Source organism: Nicotiana tabacum, chromosome 11 (assembly GCF_000715075.1).
Source record: "Nicotiana tabacum cultivar K326 chromosome 11, ASM71507v2, whole genome shotgun sequence".
Taxonomy (NCBI): domain Eukaryota; kingdom Viridiplantae; phylum Streptophyta; class Magnoliopsida; order Solanales; family Solanaceae; genus Nicotiana; species Nicotiana tabacum.
The window spans coordinates 61,056,501-61,075,125 of NC_134090.1; the positions used below are offsets into that span (position 1 = coordinate 61,056,501).

Below are 18,625 nucleotides of genomic sequence, written 5' to 3' on the forward strand. Positions count from 1 at the left end.
CTAGTCTAACCCCGGCAAAGTAGTGACTAGGCTAGGACTAGATTACCAAATAAACCTGTGCAATTATATCATATATAGTGGAAAAATAAAGCAGAAATGTACAGTTAAGAATGGGAGGGGGAACATGCTGCGGGGGAATATCATTTACCAATAGTAACTCATGAGAAAAGCATAAAGAACAATTTAAAATTCGCAGCAAAAATAATAAGGAAACCGTAACAAATCAATAACCACTTTTATCCTTTATTATTGCAGCGCGCAACCCGATCCAAATCATAAAAATACTATTGCGGCATGCAACCCGATCCATATCATATATCACTGTTGCGACGTGCAACCCGATCCAATTATAATATTGTTGCGACGTGCAACCCGATCCAAATATAATATTGTTGCGGCATGCAACCCGATCCAAATATAATATTGTTACGGCATGCAAATTGATCCCAATATACAATTCAACACCAATCACAAAAGAGTCCCGATAAGGGAACAATACGGGAATAACAATATCCCGGCAAGGGAATCGACAGTATAAGTGAATACGTCCTGGCAAGGGAATCAACTATAACCAAAGTCGTTCCAATATTTAACTTCACAAAATAAATCTCAACTCGCACCAATACTCAACCATAAGCAATTTTCACGAGAATAATCACAATTCTTGCCCAACATAGAGAATCAACAACTTAGGCATTTGTAGTACTTATTAAGAACACAACGACTTCAATTTAAGACTCACGAGCATGTTTGACAATGACGTATAGATACTCGTCATCATGTCTATACGTCGTACTCAACAAATAGCTCATAGCAAATAAGACTCGACTCCTAATCCCTCAAGCTAAGGTTAGACCAAACACTTACCTCGATGCTACGAACATAATTCAATCCTCAACTATAGCTTTACCTCTTGATTCCACCACCAATTTGCTCGTATCTAGCCACAAGTTACTTAATTATATCAATAAATGGTAAATTAATCAATTCCAATGCATGACAATAGGTTTTCTAAAGTTTTTCCCAAAAAGTCAAAAATCGCCCCTGGGGCCACATGGTCAAAACTCGTGGTTCGAACCAAAACCTAATTACCCATTCCCCCACGAACCCAAATATATAATTTATTTTGAAATCGGACCTCAAATCGAGGTCCAAATCCCCAAAAATAAACCTAGGTTCTACCCAAAACACCCAATTTCTCCCATGAAAATTATTGATTTTAAGTTGAAGTCATGTGAAAAGATGTTAAAGATTGAAGAAAACGAGTTAGAAATGACTTACAATCGATTTGGAAGAGAAGTTGTCTTTGAAAAATCGCCCAAGAGTGTTTTGGTTTTGAAAGGGTTTGAAAAATGAAAGATTTTCGGCTAAGTTATGAATTTGCTGGTCGCAGATATCGCAATTGCGATGATACTTTCGCAAATGCAAACTCGCAGTTGCGGTAAAGGCTTTGCAATTGCGAAGTATGCCCAACTCTGCCTTCTTCGCAAATGCGAACTATCATTCGCAAATACGATACCTGCTAAGGTCGCAATTGCGACATAAGCTTCACAATTACAAAGGTTCCCTTCCCAACCAGTCTTCGAAAATACGACGGGTTTATCACAATTTCTAGCTCGCAATTGCGAAGCCTGCAGGTCTGAAAAATACCAACAGTTTTCCTAAGTTAGATTTCACTCCGCGGCCTATCCAAAACTTACCCGAGCCCTCGGGGCTCCAAACCAAACATGTACACCAACCTAAAAATATCATACTGACTTGCTCGTGCAATTAAATCCTCAAAATAACATCAATAACCATGAATTTACCACCAAAATTAAAGGAAATCTCATGAACTTTCGAAGTTCCAAATTTTACAACTATGATTCCGAATTACGTCATTTCAAGTCCGTTTCTTACCAAATTTTACAGGCTCAACTTAAATCATATATAAGATCTGTACCGGGCTTCAGAATCAAAATACGGGTCCGATACAAATAGTTTCAAACATAAATTCTTTTCTTTATTTCATAAATAATTCAGCAAAATAATTTCTTTCAAAAATTTATTTCTCGGGCTTGGGAACTCGGAATTCGATTCCGAGCATACGCCCAAGTCCCATATTTTCCTACAAACCTCCCGGGATTGTCGAAATATGGATCCGGGTCCGTTTGCTCAAAATGTTGACCAAAGTCAACCATAATTAAATTTTAACTCTAGAACTTTTATTTTCTCATATTTTCACATAAAAGGTCTTCCGGATATAGGTCCGGACCACGCACACAAATTGAGGTGAGGTAAAAAAAGTTTTTAAGACCTCGGAACACAGAATTTATTTCTAAAACAAGTGATGATATTTCGGGTTATCACATAACTCAATATGTTATGGATAGACTAACTATAATTTGTAGATAACTCAAGATGTTATGGATAGACTAACTCAAACAAGTAATTTGTATGGACAAAGGGCATGTTTCAAACTTCAGGATATATTTTGTACGTGATATTATGAATAGACTAGCAATGAGCATAATATTTAATATTTGTCTTTAAACTGTAAAGAGGGGAGTCCTCTCTATTCACATGTGAAAATGTCATTGCCTTATCCCTTACCATAATTTAGAGCAATCACACTCCCACCACATTAAGGCGGATTTTAATTCAAAGAAAAAAAGTCAAGTAAGCAACTTCCAAGCAATTCATAGATATTAAAAAAAGATATTTCTTTTATCAGCAATGGCAACTTTACTTAATTACATGTACTTTGTTGGAAATCAATCAACTCATTCTCTTATCTCTCGGGAAGAATCGAAAAGAGTAAGGTTTGAGCATAAAGAAGAAAAGGGAAAGACAAAGGTTTTGGTCAAAACAAAGAGTTCAGACTTAGATCTAAATCTCATATTAAAGGAGCAGACATGTGGCTTCATCTCAAAGCACAAAAGCACACATAAGCAATTAAATCCTAGCCGTTCAAGCTATGTACATAGTGCATTAAATCCTAGCCGTTCAAACAATGATCATTACAGCTGTGCCAAATTATCTTCTCTAAAAGCTTCTCACATGGGCAAAGAAATTGGCATGTATGAGAGAATCAAAATCAGTTAATCCGTTAAAATGTAGGACAAATATAATTGGTACAGCTATATAGCTATTTATATTTTTTTGTATTTTTTTTTTCTAGACAAACTTGTATAAATACATAACATTGCACAGTGATAAGATATACAGAAATACACAGAAAATTCTCCCAATCTTCTCTGAAGTCTAACATGGTATTAGAGCACTAAATTTTTTGATTTTCTTTTACTCACTGCTCTTTATTCTCATTTCACTTCATCATGCCAACTACATTTGTTTCTGAGGTTTCTACAGGAACAACTTCAACAGGAGGGAATGGAACAACAATTGATCCAACACATCCTCATTTCCTTCATGCTTCTGATGCATCAGGGATGGTACTTATGAACACTCCATTTGATGGACATGGGTATGCAGGTTGGATCAGATCTATTCTCATCTCTCTTTCAGCCAAAAATAAATTGGGCTCCATTGATGGATCTTGCCCTTCCCAAGCTCCAAACTCTCCAGATCTGAAAATCTGGAATAAATATAACGATATGGTTACATCTTGGCTATTGAACTCACTCACCGAGAACCTTGTTGACAATGTTCTGTACTCAAAAACAACAAAAGGCCTCTGGACTGATTTGGAACACAGATTTGGACAACCAAATAGTGCTAAGTTGTATCACCTGCAAAAGGAATTAGCTAATTTAGTGCAGGGATCAGATGATATTGCAAGGTATTTTACCAAGTTAAAGTGTTTATGGGATGAGCTTGACACACTAAACACTAATGTTCACTACTCTTGCAATTTCAAATGTAGAGGAAAATAAAGAATGACTCAATTCAAAGATGATGAAAGACTCATTTAATTCCTTATGTGATTGAATGAAACTTATACACAAGCAAGAAGTAACATACTGATAATCAATCCTCTGCCAACTGCGAACCATGCTTATTCCCTACTAATGCAGAATGAAAATCAGAGAGAGGTGCATGCACTTTCTAAATTTCCTGGCGATGGATCTCTTTCATGGCAGGAAAGCAGGCATCATTTACTCAGTATAACTCCCAACAGAAAGTTGGTAACAAGGGAAATCCAAACTACAAAGGAAAGAAGAACAATCAGATATATTCCTATCGCAAGATGACTAACCATACTATCCAGAATTGCTATAGGCTAATAGGTTTCCCACCTGATTTCAAATTCACCAAATCCAAGAAGTTTCAAGGACCTATAAGAAGTAATGCTCTAATGCACCTGATGAATCAGAAGTGATGTAGCCTAATCCTATTGAAGGACCACAGTTTGCTCAAAAACTATCTTCAGATCAGTTCACACAGTTGGTCAGTCTTCTCAATCAGATTCAAGTGGTACAGTCAAACTCTTCTGAGATCAATGTCAACTCTGCTGCTGGTATATATTTCACCAACTCTAATACCACTTACTCAGTTGAAAATTCTAATTCCAGTTCCTGGATAATAGATTCAGGAGCTTCTGAACACATGTATTTTAATCCTGCCTCTTTTTTGTCTTTATTACCATTATCTATCTATTTAATTGTCAACTTACCTAATTCTTCTAAGGTAAGAGTCACTCACACAGGGAAAGTATCCTTGTTCCTAGGGATTATCTTAGACAATGTACTACATGTTCCCTGTTTCAAATACAATTTACTTTCTGTTCATAAATTTTGCAAGGTTTTCAGATGTATCTTAGCATTCATTTCTTTTGGGTTTATTATGCAGGGCCCTCGCATGAAGAGCCCTCAAGTTTTTGGTAAAGCTAAGGGAGGTCTTTATCTATTGGAGCTTAGTACTCATTCTATGAATCAGTCATCTTTAAATATTTCTTTACTTTCATAAAAATGTTATCGTAGTTTTGTCTCAGTTTTAGCTTCCTTACCAATAAGAACAAAATTTGATGTAAAACTGTGGCATGTTAGGTTGGGGCATTTTACTTTCAATGCAATGAAATATATCAATTCTATTTTATTTTTGTCTAATTCTATTTGTGCTTATGATGTGTCCTTTAGCTAGGCAATCTAAATTACCTTTTCCTATCAGTCATATTAAATCTAAACATATCTTTGATCTAATTCACATTGACACTTGGGACCCTACAAGATTCCTACTTACAATGGCTACAAGTACTTTCTCACAATTATAGATGATTTTAGTATAAGTACTCTGACATTTTTGTTGAGCACCAAGAGCAATGCATTTTGCATTTTGAAACAATTTTTAAGCATGGCGAAAAGGCAGTTCAATGTTCAAGTGAATGTTATTAGATCAGACAATGCCCTGGAATTAGGAAAGAGGACATCAACTTCTCTTTTCCTTAAATCACAAGGAATTTTGCACCAAACTTCATGTGTAGCAACCCTCAACAAAATAGCATTGTTGAAAGGAAACACTGACACTTGTTGAAGATAGCAAGGGCTTTATTGTTTCAGCCTAAGGTTCTTATTATCGATTGGGGAGAGCGCATATTGACTGCTACATTTTTTTATAAACAGATTCCCTTCCAAGGTGCTACATGGCAAAACTCCCTATGAATTACTCTATGGTCAACATCTTTCTTATCATTTTAAGATGCTTTGGTTGTCTTTGTTATGCAGCTACATTATTCCACAACAGAGGTAAATTTCAACTTAGAGCTAAGGTTTATGTCTTTTTAGGCTATCCTATTGGACAAAAGGGATATAAAATGTTGGATTTGGACTCTAAGAAGGTTTTTGTGTCAAAATATGTTCATTTTCATAAACACATTTTTCCTTTTGCCTCCAACACCATTTCCACACCCTTATTCCCTTCTAAATTTGACACAACTCCTTCTAAGAATCCTATAGTTTCTATGCCTTCACCTACATCCTCTTCTATGTATTCACCTATCAGCTCTTCACCTATCCTTCCTCATACCTCAACTCCAACACCTAGGACATCTCATTCACCTCCTATATTTCCTAATTACATGTCCCATGCCTCCTCTTCACCATCACCAATTCCACTTAGGAGATCAGATAGAAGAAACAAAGGAGTTTAGTTTGGTTACCTCAAAGATTTTGTTTGCAATAATATTTATGTTATTGATTTCACTACTTCTTGCCTCACTAACCTTCTTCCCCACCTACTCTTTCTTTCTCTGCTCTCACTCCTCATAATCTGGCTATTCTTTAACATGTTTCTCCTATAAGTGAACCTACCTGTTACTCCCAAGCTTGTTTACATTCAGGGTGGAAACAAACAATGGATTCAGAAATAGAGGCTTTAGAAACAAATCAAATTTGGGAAGTAAATCTTTTGCCATCTGGGAAGAAAGCATTACCTTATAAATGGGTATACAAGGTCAAACATAAAGTTGATGGTAGTATTAAAAGACTAAAAGCTAGATTAGTTATCATAGGTAACACCCAAAGAGAGGGCATTGACTATACCGAGACTTTCTCCCCGGTTGTTAAGATGACTACAATCAGATGTTTACTATCTATAGCAGTGAAGGAAGGATGACATATTTCTTAGTTTGATGTGAGTAATGCACTTCTTCATGGGGATTTACAAGAGGAAGTTTATATGAAATTTCCTGCATGTTTGTCTCCGCCTAGTCCAAATCATGTTTGTCGACTAAAGAAGTCTCTTTATGGCCTAAAACAGGCCTCTAGACAATGGTATGCTAGACTTGCAGGGGTATTGAGTTTCAAATGATTTTTATCTTCTCTTAATGATTATTCTCTATTTTTTAAGAAATCAGGGGACTTTGTTTTAATTATTACAGTTTATGTCGATGACATTCTCATTACAAGAAATCATCCCACTGAATTAGTAAAACTTAAAGCCTTTCTACATTCTGAATTTAAGATTAAGGAACTTGGACCACTTCATTACTTTCTGGGATTGGAAATATTACGAGAAAAAGAGGGACTGATTATCACACAAAGGAAGTTTACAATGGACTTACTTAGTGAGTTTGATTGCTCCAGCAAGCCAGTTGTCTCTTCTCCTCTAAATGCTTCCTCCAAATTGATTGCATACTCTGGATTTCCTTCAACTGATGGTACTACTTATAGCCGCCTTGTTGAGAAGCTTAATTACCTCACTCACACAAGATCGAGCCTTTCGTTTGTTGTTTTGATTCTTAGTCAGTATATGCAAATGCCTTGTCTTGATCACTTCACACCACCTTTACATGTTCTTCGCTATGTTCGATCAAACCCAACACAAGGGTTCTTTTTGAATGCAACACTCTCCTTCTCGCTCATGGCCTTTTGTGATAGCGATTGGGCATCTTGCCACGACACTCGTCGCTCTGTCAGTGGTTTCTTCATCAGTATGGGTGGGTCTCTTATTTCTTGGAAGTTCAAAAAACAAGCATCCATTTATCTATCCTTTACGGAAGCAGAGTATAGATCCATGAGACGCCTTGTCGCTAAATTGACTTGGCTCACCCGACTTCTGGTAAATCTGTCTATTCCACCTCCAATTCTACTACCCGTCTTCTCTGATAGTCAGGCTGCAATACATATCGCCCGGAACTCCCTGTTTCATGAACGAACGAAACACGTTGAATTAGGTTGCCACTTTGTCAGAGAACAATTTCTCTCTTGCCTTATCTATCTCTCTTTTGTGCTTTCAAAATCTCAACTTGTAGGTCTATTCACTGAGCCCTTATCTGGGCCTTCTCATCGCTTGATTCTTGGCAAGTTGGATGTCTCCTCACTCCCCTCCAACTTGAGGGGATGTTGGAAATCAATCGTCTCATTCTCTCATCTCTCAATAAGAATTGAAAAGAGAAAGGTTTGAGCTCAAAGAAGAAAAGGAAAAGACAACGATTTCGGACATAACAAAGAGTTCAGACTTAGATTTAAATCTCATATTAAAGGAGCTGACATGTGACTTCATCTCAGAGCACAAAGGCACACATAAGCAATTAAATCCTAGTCGTTCATGCTATGCACATGGTGCATTAAATCCTAGCTATTCAAACAATGATCATCACAGTTGTGCCAAATTATCTTCTTTAGAAGCTTCTCACATGGGTAAAGAAATTGACAAATTATCTTCTTTAGTCAGTTAGTCTATCAAAGTTAGTAAGGCTGTGTACAATAGACCTTTGTGGGTTCGGTCCTTTTCCGGACCCCGCACATAGCGGTAACTTAGTGCATCGGGCTGTCATTTTTTATATAGCTATTTACATTCTTTTTGTATTTTTTCTTTCTAGACAAGCTTGTATAAATACATAGCAAAATTCTCCCAATCTTCTCTGAATTCTAACATGCTCTGCACATGGACGTTTGTGATATTATCCTTGGTTGATATTTCTATTCCATTTTGATTAAACTTATCCCAGTTCCAAAATCAAAACTCCTAATGTTCTCTATCTACATATCCTTTTTTTCAATTTTCCTCGGTTTTCTACTTTACTTCATCCACCTGCGATGGAAGGCGGAGCCGGAAAATGTTCACCGGAAACTTCCACCGGGACCACGAGGTCTTCCGATAATCGGCAATCTCCACATGCTAGGTACCCTCCCTCATCGTACCCTATACGATCTATCCAAAAAATACGGTCCAATAATGTTCCTAAAGCTCGGAAATGTTCCAATGGTTGTGGTTTCATCGCCGGAAACCGCCGAGCTTATACTCAAGACACACGACGCCGTTTTCGCAAGCCGCCCAAAGCTTAAGGCGGTGGAGTACTTAAGCGACGGTACTAAGGGTTTGGCTTTTGCTCCGTCCGGTCCACAGTGGCGTAACGCTCGGAAATTCTGCACACAAGAGCTGCTCACGGCGAATAAAATTGAGTCTTTTGCTAGGATGAGGAAAGAGGAAATTGGGGTTTTGGTGCGGCGGCTGAAGGTGGCGGCTGATGGCGGTGAAGTGGTGGAACTTGGAGAGAAGATTGGGGATTTGATTGCGAATATGACGTATAGAATGCTATTTGGGGGTTTTCGGAATAGCGATAGATTTGATTTGAAGAGCATTGTACAGGAAATAGTGCGATTGGTTGGAGCATTTAATATTGCTGATTACGTGCCTTTTCTTGAGCCTTTTGATCTTCAGGTATTGTACTTATCTAGGGATAAATTTAAAAATACCTAGACCTAGAAGCGATCATTCAAAAATAGCTATAATTTCAAAAGTAATTTTAATCAAATCACTTTTCATATAAAGATAAATTTGGACGAAAACACTGTTCAATATTCAAAAAATACTCCAGTATAATATATAGTATACTGGAACTCCAGTATAATATATTTGAGTTCCAGCATAAGTATACTAGACTTCCAACATAATATACTGGAGCTCCAGTATAATATATCGATCCAACATAATATGCTGGAACTTTCCGCGTGTTGGAGTTCCAGCATAATATACTGGAAGTTCATCCACAGGTGCATCGATCTCCAATATATTATGTTGGAACTTTTCGTGTTGCAAAAAAAGTGGCTATTTTTCAATGACCAATCCGAAAATAGACTAGATCGTGCTATTTTAAGTATCTAGTACTAAAGCCAGTGCTGAGCCCAGGCCCAAGATCAAGGCAATAAAGTCCATCATAATAGTTTTACTTAATAATAATAATAATAATAATAATAATAATAATAATAACAATAATAATAACAATAATAATAATAATAATAATAATAATAATAATAATAATAATCATCGCTTCTTAACCATTTATTATTCATTATTTATATTTTCTGATCATATCATTAGATAATTTATTAAAAGAAAATATTTATAAGAAAACAATTGTGCTAAGGAATAAGCATATATCAAAGGGGCAAAGGTAACTTGATATTTAGTAACATAATTTAAAGTATGCAAAATGATTCCAAACGGACTATAACCATAGATTAAAGAAGATATTTTAATATTTTATGAATTTTCGAGCATATAATTTCTAATTAGAGGTAGAAATAAAGAAGATATTTTAATTGATTATTTTGGTATTTATTGATTAACTATTCATAATTTCATGTGACCATAGTTTATGCTAGAAAAAATATGGTGATTAAAGCCTAGGTTTAGATGAAATTCAGAAAAATCCAAATTCATTAAAACAAAGTCGAAGAATTAACTTAGTTTGTCATTAACTCATTAATGCTTTAATTTTAAAAGAAAATTTTGCTACCCAACCAATTAAGAATTATATGATTTCTGAAAAATTAAATTATTTTAAGAAAAAAATGTATCTTTGTTTCAATAGCATGTGACTATCAACAATATTTAATAAATGTGAGATTACAAGTTGATCACCCGCTAAGCATCTCTCCCTTTTCCTCTGTTATATTCCCACTTAATTAAGTAAATAGAATAAAATTTAAATATTTTTTATTCTATTTTCAAGATTCTAATATATTAATTTTGAAAAATTTTTGAAATTTATTTTCTATTGTATGAGTAAATCACTAAATCTAAATTTATATTTTCAAAATAATTTTTCAATTAAAAATAAGTTCGAAGAGAAATTTAATTATAAATTTAGAATTACTATTAATATATAATTTTAATTATAGTTTTGAAATTTATTTTCTATTGTATAATTGAGTAAATCACTAAATCTAAATTTATATTGTAAAAATAATTTTTCTATTAAAAATAAGTTCGAAGAGAAATTTAATTATAATTTTAGAATTACTATCAAAATTTAATTGACATAGTACTCTCCCAATATCAAATGAGTTCTTCAAGGTTATTGTTATCAACATTTTAGATTTATCTTTGTGCATAATTATTCACCATCATTCACAACTTTTAAAGTATTTTAAGGGCTCAAAGTTTAATATATTTATCAAATTAAATATAGGAACCTAAGCAAAAAAAAATAAAAAAAATAAAGTAGGGGCAAAATACTTATGGTACATACTTCACTTGTAAAAAATTAGGTTAAGGAGCTATGTATTACTAAAAAGGATTTGAAAGTATCTACTTTAGTATATGAAGTAATAAATAACAAATACAATGATATATTTGGAAGAGCAAACCCTTTTGGTTGGCAAGCTAACAAGATAGTTACAATGTAACTAAGGATTACAAAACTCTTTACATGGTCTCATATATATTACTATCTAGTACTAATACTATTATTGGGCTTAATTCTGTTGTCTCAGTTTGTTTTGATTTTTTACCATTGATTGGACAAAATTTGGAAGTATGATTGTTCGATATTGCTAAAAATATGTAGAAAATATATCAAAAATGTATATTGTTCAAAAAGTAAAGTATAAAGTCGATTAATTATGAGCATAACAACAAATTTTCATAACGGAAAAGGGCTTAAACTACCCCTATTATTTACTAAATAGTTTATAAATATTCTCCGTCCATTTATTCGTCTGAAAAAGCACACAACGTTATTTATATACCTAAAACTACCCATTCTTTTAACGGTAGAAGATGTGGGGCCCACTTTTAATGCGTTGGCAACATTTTATTGGACCACGTGGCTCCTGGTTTCACTTCATACATATGGGTATACTATACTCGCCCCATTTGTTTGACCCGCCCCATTATTTTCTTTCTTTTTTCTTTGCTCTTTTTCCTTATCACTCAATACTCCTAGTCCCACCCACCAGATCCCCTCCCCTCCCCGGCCCCCTTTTTCTTCTACCTGTCTTGAAAAGAAAATCAACAATAATGTCATCTTCCTTCAATCCACTCTCCTTCCTCACAATTTTCAGTTTACTAATCTCATTTTTCACTTTACAAATCATCTCCACCATTACAGCTGCACATCCCTCTTTTCCTATAGCCGTCATCCTCCCTTTTTCTCCTACACAAAAAATAACCTTTTTCTACCCAAAAACAGTCGCAAAACCACCGAAAAATACCTCAAACAACCTTCAAATGCAGCTGGTACGTGCCACCGTGCAACAGCTCCAAAACACCACCCCATTTTAGCCATGTAACTATCCATTTTCTCCAGATCTTAGCCTTCTAACACCACCAAAAACCAGTCATTTAAACATCTCCATAACCATCAAGAAATTCAGCCAGTTTCCTCCCGCGAAACAGTCACAACACCACCAAAAACGCACCACTGCCAAAACCAAACCATCGACTTTCTTCAAAACAAGATTTGAAAACTCACTTTCTTCACCACTAGTCAGTGGCGGATCCAGGATTTTAAAGTTATGGGTGCTTGCCGATAAAAACTTCAAAAAAAAAGGAAAAATAAATTTACTTATGGGTGCTCGCTCAATATTTATCTAAATATTTGTAAGGTTACCTATATAAATTTATTAATATAATCAAAGTTAATGGGTGCTTAAGCACCCACAACTCCCTACGTGCATCCGCCACTGCCACTAGTAATTGATTTTTTGAGTTGGGTTTCAAGTAGCCAAGTCAAGCGAGGTCTTTGGTGAGCTTTTTGGTTTGCGATTTCCGGTCATAATCCCCATCCAGTCAAGGTGGTAAGAAAGAAAGAAAAAAATAGTAAAGAAAAAAAGAAAATAATGGGGCGGGTTAAATAATGGGGCATGTCAAACAAATAGGATGGGTATATTATACCCATATATATGAAGTGAAACCAGGAGCCACGTGGCCCAATAAAATGTTGCCAATGCATTAAAAGTGAGCCCCACGTCTGTTACCGTTAAAAGGAGGGGTAATTTTAGGTATATAAATAACGTTGTATGCTTTTTCAGACGAATAGATGGACGAAGGGTATTTGTAAACCATTTAATAAACAATAAGGGGTAGTTTATGCCCTTTTTCGTTTTCATAATAACATTTATGTTATCAAAGTTTTTAAGTAGAGAAAATTACAGAAGCTATAAAATATTTAAAAAGAAAATTTAAAAAATATTACGTTCTCACGTATAAAATTTGAGAACCAAAAGAACGCAATGCATTTTTTACTTTTATAAGGTGTAAGCTGCGGGCGTAGCTAGAAAAGTTGTTTCTATACGCAGAGGCGGAGCTAGGATTTGGGCCTTTTGGGTTCAGAATTATAATCCTTTTAAGTTATTGGGTACTAAATTAATAATTCGTACATATTCATTGGATTTCTTAATACAAATACAGAGTTTGAATAAAAGCTACTGGGTTCGACCGAACCCGCAACTAACACTGTGGCTCTGCCCCTAGCCACACGGGTTTGAGTAGAAATAACCTCTCTCAGAAATGCAAGGTAAGACTGCGTACAATAGACTAACACTTTCTCGGACCACGCGCATAACGGAAGTTTAGTACACCGAGCTGCTCTTTTAAGGTGTAGGGGGCGCGATTAGTCTAAGGCATAGAGGGTTCGTAGGTCGAGGGACGAATGTCTCCGCATATTCTTTTTCTTTTGTCTTTTTTTTTTGCGTTAGATTGGATTTAAGTAGTAGTCAACGTAACATGATATTTACATTTCTGCCAATGCTATGCAGTATTAAATTTGATATTCAACATTTTACTTACACGCAGTTTATGCTTTTGATAATTCAACAAATTACTGTGATGTTTGTGCTTTTCCTATCGACATAATGATTAGTGATAGTTGTGAAGTACTACTGTATGATTATATGGCATTTTTAGAAAATATCGTCATGCTTCAACTACTGATGTGTAATTAATGCTCAACATGCAATGAATAAGATTTACCTTTTGATATCCAAGAGATGAATTGGTGGATTCTATTTTGGATTAAAAATTGTTCGTGTTATATAATTTCTGAAACAATGAATGTTCAGGGCTTGAATAAGCAATTGAAGGAAACTGGAAAGGCTTTTCAGAAAGTAATTGATACCATAATCAATGAGCATGAGCAAGATGCAAGGGATGGTACTCACAAAGGTAGCAAGGATCTTGTTGATGTCATGTTATCACATCAAAATAGTCCGAAATCCTACTCGATTGATCATGCAACCATGAAAGCCATCCTTTCTGATATGATCGTTGGAGCTATTGATACTTCACACACTTGGATTGAATGGGCTTTTGCAGAAATTGTTAAGCATTCAAGAGTAATGAACAAACTCCAGGAAGAGTTGATATCTGTAGTAGGACTGGACAGAATGGTTGAGGAACAAGATTTGCCTAAGTTGGAATACTTAGAACTGGTGCTCAAAGAAACCTTCCGACTACATCCTGTGGCGACTCTTTTAGTTCCTCGAGAATCAATGGAAGACGTTGTCATAAACGGGCATTATATACCTAGAAGATCTCGAGTTATGATAAATTGTTGGGCGTTAGGGCATGATCCTAAGATATGGTCGGACAATGTTGAGGAATTTGTTCCTGAGAGGTTTATTGGCAAGAACATTGATCTTCGTGGACATGATTTTCATTTGTTGCCATTTGGATATGGAAGAAGAAGTTGTCCAGGTATGAATCTGGGGTTGATCACTGTGAAATTGATAGTTGCACAATTAGTGCATTGCTTCAATTGGGATTTGCCTGAAGGCATGTTACATGGTGATTTGGACATGACTGAAAAGTTTGGTTTGGCTGCTCCAAGAGCTCAAAATTTGCTTGTTATTCCCACTTACCGTCTACACTCTTAACCAGCTTAAGAGGAAATTCACTTGAGCTTATTACTAGAGGGTTAATTAACTTGGAATAAGTATGCATCCTCTAGGTTCGAAAATCTTAGATTATAATGTAATGATAATTAGTAGATTTACAATAATCAAGAGGACTTTGTTTTGTGCTGCATTAAGCATAAATTGTACATGTTGATCATAAGGAATTAAGAAATGTGATCCCTATGGAAATAATAGCCACTGGAAACAACATAGTTCCAATTATTAATGTCATGTTTTCGACAGCTCAAATACATGATTTGATTATGTTAGAAGTGTGGTGCAAAGACACAAAACTCTCTGAGAGGAATGGTTCTACATTCTAAGAAAAGTAGTATATTGGCTTCTGAATAAATTATTTATATATATTAAGTGGATCTTAACATAATACATAATTGGGATCGTAGGTACTAGGCTTTGCCGAACGCATAAGTCATATTATAGCTCCTCCCCTGTTCGTGTGTTACTGTGATTCTTCAATTACTATAACGATTTGAGTCTTGTTGCACGGTCCTCCTTTGTTTATTACTTCATCGGTTTCAGTTTATGTGCTTATTGGTTTGTTTTTAAAAAAATAACATTTTTATATTTGGAAATACTTTAATTTAATCTTCTCATGTCACTCTTAATAAAAAGCTTTTATAGCCACACAAATGTTATGATATATTTAAGATCACATGTTTCAAAAGTTTTATATTCACCCAATTATGATGACATATATATGACCACAAGTTTCAATTTCTTTTTTTCTTTTAACTGAATCAAATTATGTCACATTATTTGGCTTGGCGATGGACGTATTGACGCGTTACATTCAAGGGGAGGTATCCTGGTACATGTTATTTACTAATGACATAGTACTGATTGACAAAATGCGAAGTGGTGTTAATGCGAGACTAGAGGGTTGGAGACATGCCTTGTATGTGGGAGTGACTCTATGGAGGACAAGATGCGAGAAGTGAGGTTAAGATGGTTCGACAGTGAAGCGGAGGGATACAACTGCTCCTAGCGAGGGGATGTGGGAGGTTAGCCCTGGAGGATAGGAGGAGAAGGAGTGGCAGATCGAAGAGGTATTGGGGGAGGAAATTACGCAATACATAACGCATTTTCAGCTTATCGAGAACATGACCCTTGATACGAGGATGTAGAGGTCGAGGATTAGGGTAGAAGGATAGTTGGCAGTAGACCTTATCTCTTTCCCATACTTGTAGTAGTAACATTGTTTAGTATTTTCTTATCCTTCATTCTCTTTTACTACCTGGTGTTTCTATTTCTCATTTTTATTCTCACTCTTGTTTCTTTCGCTTCGGTTGATCTGCTATCATATTATTGTTTACTGCTTGTTGCTATTACTGTTGCTTCTTTCTCATTTTTCTTAAGCCGAGGGTTTATCGGAAATAACCTCTATACCCTCACAAGATAGGGGTAAGATTAGGGTACACTCTACCCTCCGAGACCCTAATTATATTACACTGATTTGTTATTATTATTGTTGATCAAATTATGTCACATAAATTAAGAGTACACGTTTTTTTACTGTTTTCTCCTTAGAGTCAAAACCTCATTTGCTAGTCTATTTTATGGGCCACGGTCTAAAATATAGCATTGGAAAATTTGATAGAAATGACACCAGGTAGCCACTCTAAAGGACTGCTATTTATCAATTAGTCAGTGCGTCCTTAATTTTAATTTTTCAGTTTAAATTTTTAGGACAAAAATATCCTGAGTTGCCAAAGTTAAGATTTTCAGTTTAAAATTTTAGGACAAAATAAGTATTAGCTAATCTCTAAATAGCATCCCTGAGAATGACTATCTGTGCACTTGCCCCGAAAATTTGCCACTTAGACTCTCTACTGTTTAACCCGTTGATGGTCTAATGACAGTGTCCACAATTGATCCCAATGTATGGCCTATTTTTCAGTTTCATCTATACTGTATAGAATACTGTATAGGTTAAAATACGATATGACATGTGGTCATCTAAAGGAAGGACACGTGGAACCCAAGGCGGAGATGGCCACCGAACGCAGCTATTCCGCTTATCGCCGGAAGGAATAACATCATAAAGGTGTATTAAATGTTCTGCGCCCGGTAGCATTTAATAAGGAATATTCTGCAGTATTTAAGGGCGATGGCCCGTTACATAGAATTTTGAATTTATGTCCATCGTTATACCTTCATCAATGACCCTCATAATTGAAATTAAAAGAGGGCACGATTTTAGGACCTCCTTCCCTAGACACGGCTATAAATAGAGAGCTCAGTTATCATTGTAAAGGACACGAATTTTCTGGCTAACTTACATTACATTCTATACAGAACTTAAATACAATTTTACTTTCTCGTTTTTTGATCTCATTATTATTGTGCCCGAAAACTTTGTTCCCGGATTCTTCAACTCTTCTATTTTATCTACATTTTAAGGCTAAGTATTATAATTTTTTCAGTTATTTCTTTATTTCATAATCAAATTAGTTCACTTGTCTAGAAACCACGAACAAGTTTAACTGTACCGTTTTGCGGGTAAATAGTTTGGCGCCCACTGTGAGGCCTAGACAGCTGTGCAATTAAATTGATCCTTACCTTTTTTACTAACGTACTTTGATTGTTTTGTCTTAGAGAAGATCACAAAAAATGGCAGATAACACTGTTAAACAACACGTACAATCCTGAAATTCAAGGGGATCAACCTCATTTCAAGGGTTCAGTCAGTAACACCCACAACGAGGGAATGATGCCACTCCGGTGCATGACAGGCAATATCCTCAACATGTTCGAGAGACAAATCCCGATGATGCTAATGAGGAGCATGTCGTCGATGCGGTAAGGGTCTTGCAAGAACAACAAACGATCATTCTAGGACATCTCATGCCGCAGGATGAGGTTATGACGAAGCTGAAGCAGGCACTATCGGGGGCTTCGAATAATGCAAACATGCGAGATCCAATTCCTCCGGTGTCCCCGCAAACCAAACAACACAGAGAGTCGACAACAACACTCCCAGGGGTAAAGTCGGCTATGACGTGGTCTCAATAACGAAAACGACCCGTTCAAGAATGAACTTTTATGGGTTATAAGGGAAGTAAACGTCCACTTAGACCGAATCCCAGGCGCGCCACCAGTATTGAAAGGCCCGAACTCGAAGAAGTATACTCAATTGTTGTATAAGTCGAGCGCAACACCGGAACTAATCCCGAAGCAGTTCAAAATGCCTGAAGGGCCAAAGTATGACAGGACGTCAGACCCACAGGAGCATATTACCACCTACACAACAGCGGTAAAAGTAAATGATCTAGCGCCTCACAAAATTGAATATGTGTTGCTAAAGAAATTTGGAGAGGCTCTCACGAGGGGTGCCCTAACATGGTATTCATTATTACCCGAGCATTCCATAGACTCATTTGAGATGCTCGCGTATTCTTTCATCACGGCTCTTGCCGGTTCTAGAAAGGTACAAACCCGAAAGGCTGATATATTCAGGATCACGTAGGGAGAATCAGAATTATTACGAGAGTTCATTACCCTATTCCAGAAGGAAAGAATGTTACTACCGGATGTCCCGGATAAATGGGCGGCTGAAGCGTTCACCAAAGAATTGGATTCGAGAAGTTCTTATGCTTCCCGGAAGCTGAAGGAAAGTTTGCTCGAGTTTCAAGCAACGACTTGGGTAGATGTCCACAACCAGTACGAGTCAAAGATAAGAATCAAGGATGATCAAGTTGGCTTTCCATCATCAGCCAAAGGACGAGAGAAGAACAAAGAAAAACTGAAAAATGACTACCACGCGGACAGACAGACTTCGAGGGGCCGGTTTTTGCCGTACAAATGAACTGATGGTCGTGGCAGAGGCTTCCAGACAATAGACAAGTTTTCCGTTGACAGAATGATATCAGAGTATAATTCAACATCAGTATAGTGGAGTTGATATCAACCATGAGAAACATCAAAGACCCGAGACCTATGAGATCTTATTCCAGCTAGAGGGATCCCAACTTATGGTGTGAATACCATAGGATCAACGACCATCGAACAGGGGACTGCCGACACCTCTGGGAAAAAGTGGAAAC

At 36.2% G+C, this 18,625-nt stretch overlaps 1 protein-coding gene across 1 annotated transcript; it reads left to right on the forward strand.

Moving 5' to 3' along the window:
- The first annotated feature begins 8,259 nt into the window (after positions 1-8,259).
- LOC107790839 (cytochrome P450 CYP736A12-like) lies at positions 8,260-14,810 on the forward strand. The gene is made up of 2 exons (XM_016612801.2): positions 8,260-9,102; positions 13,728-14,810. Exons 1-2 carry the CDS (start codon positions 8,410-8,412, stop codon positions 14,538-14,540), a joined length of 1,506 nt encoding a protein of 501 aa, XP_016468287.1. The 5' UTR covers positions 8,260-8,409; the 3' UTR covers positions 14,541-14,810.
- The last annotated feature ends 3,815 nt before the right edge of the window (positions 14,811-18,625 follow it).

Coding starts and splice junctions, on each gene's coding strand:
- LOC107790839 (XM_016612801.2), top strand. CDS start 8,410: ATGTTCTCTATCTACATATCCTTTTTTTCAATTTTCCTCGGTTTTCTA. Junction 9,103..13,727: donor TTGAGCCTTTTGATCTTCAG/GTATTGTACTTA, acceptor ATGAATGTTCAG/GGCTTGAATAAGCAATTGAA.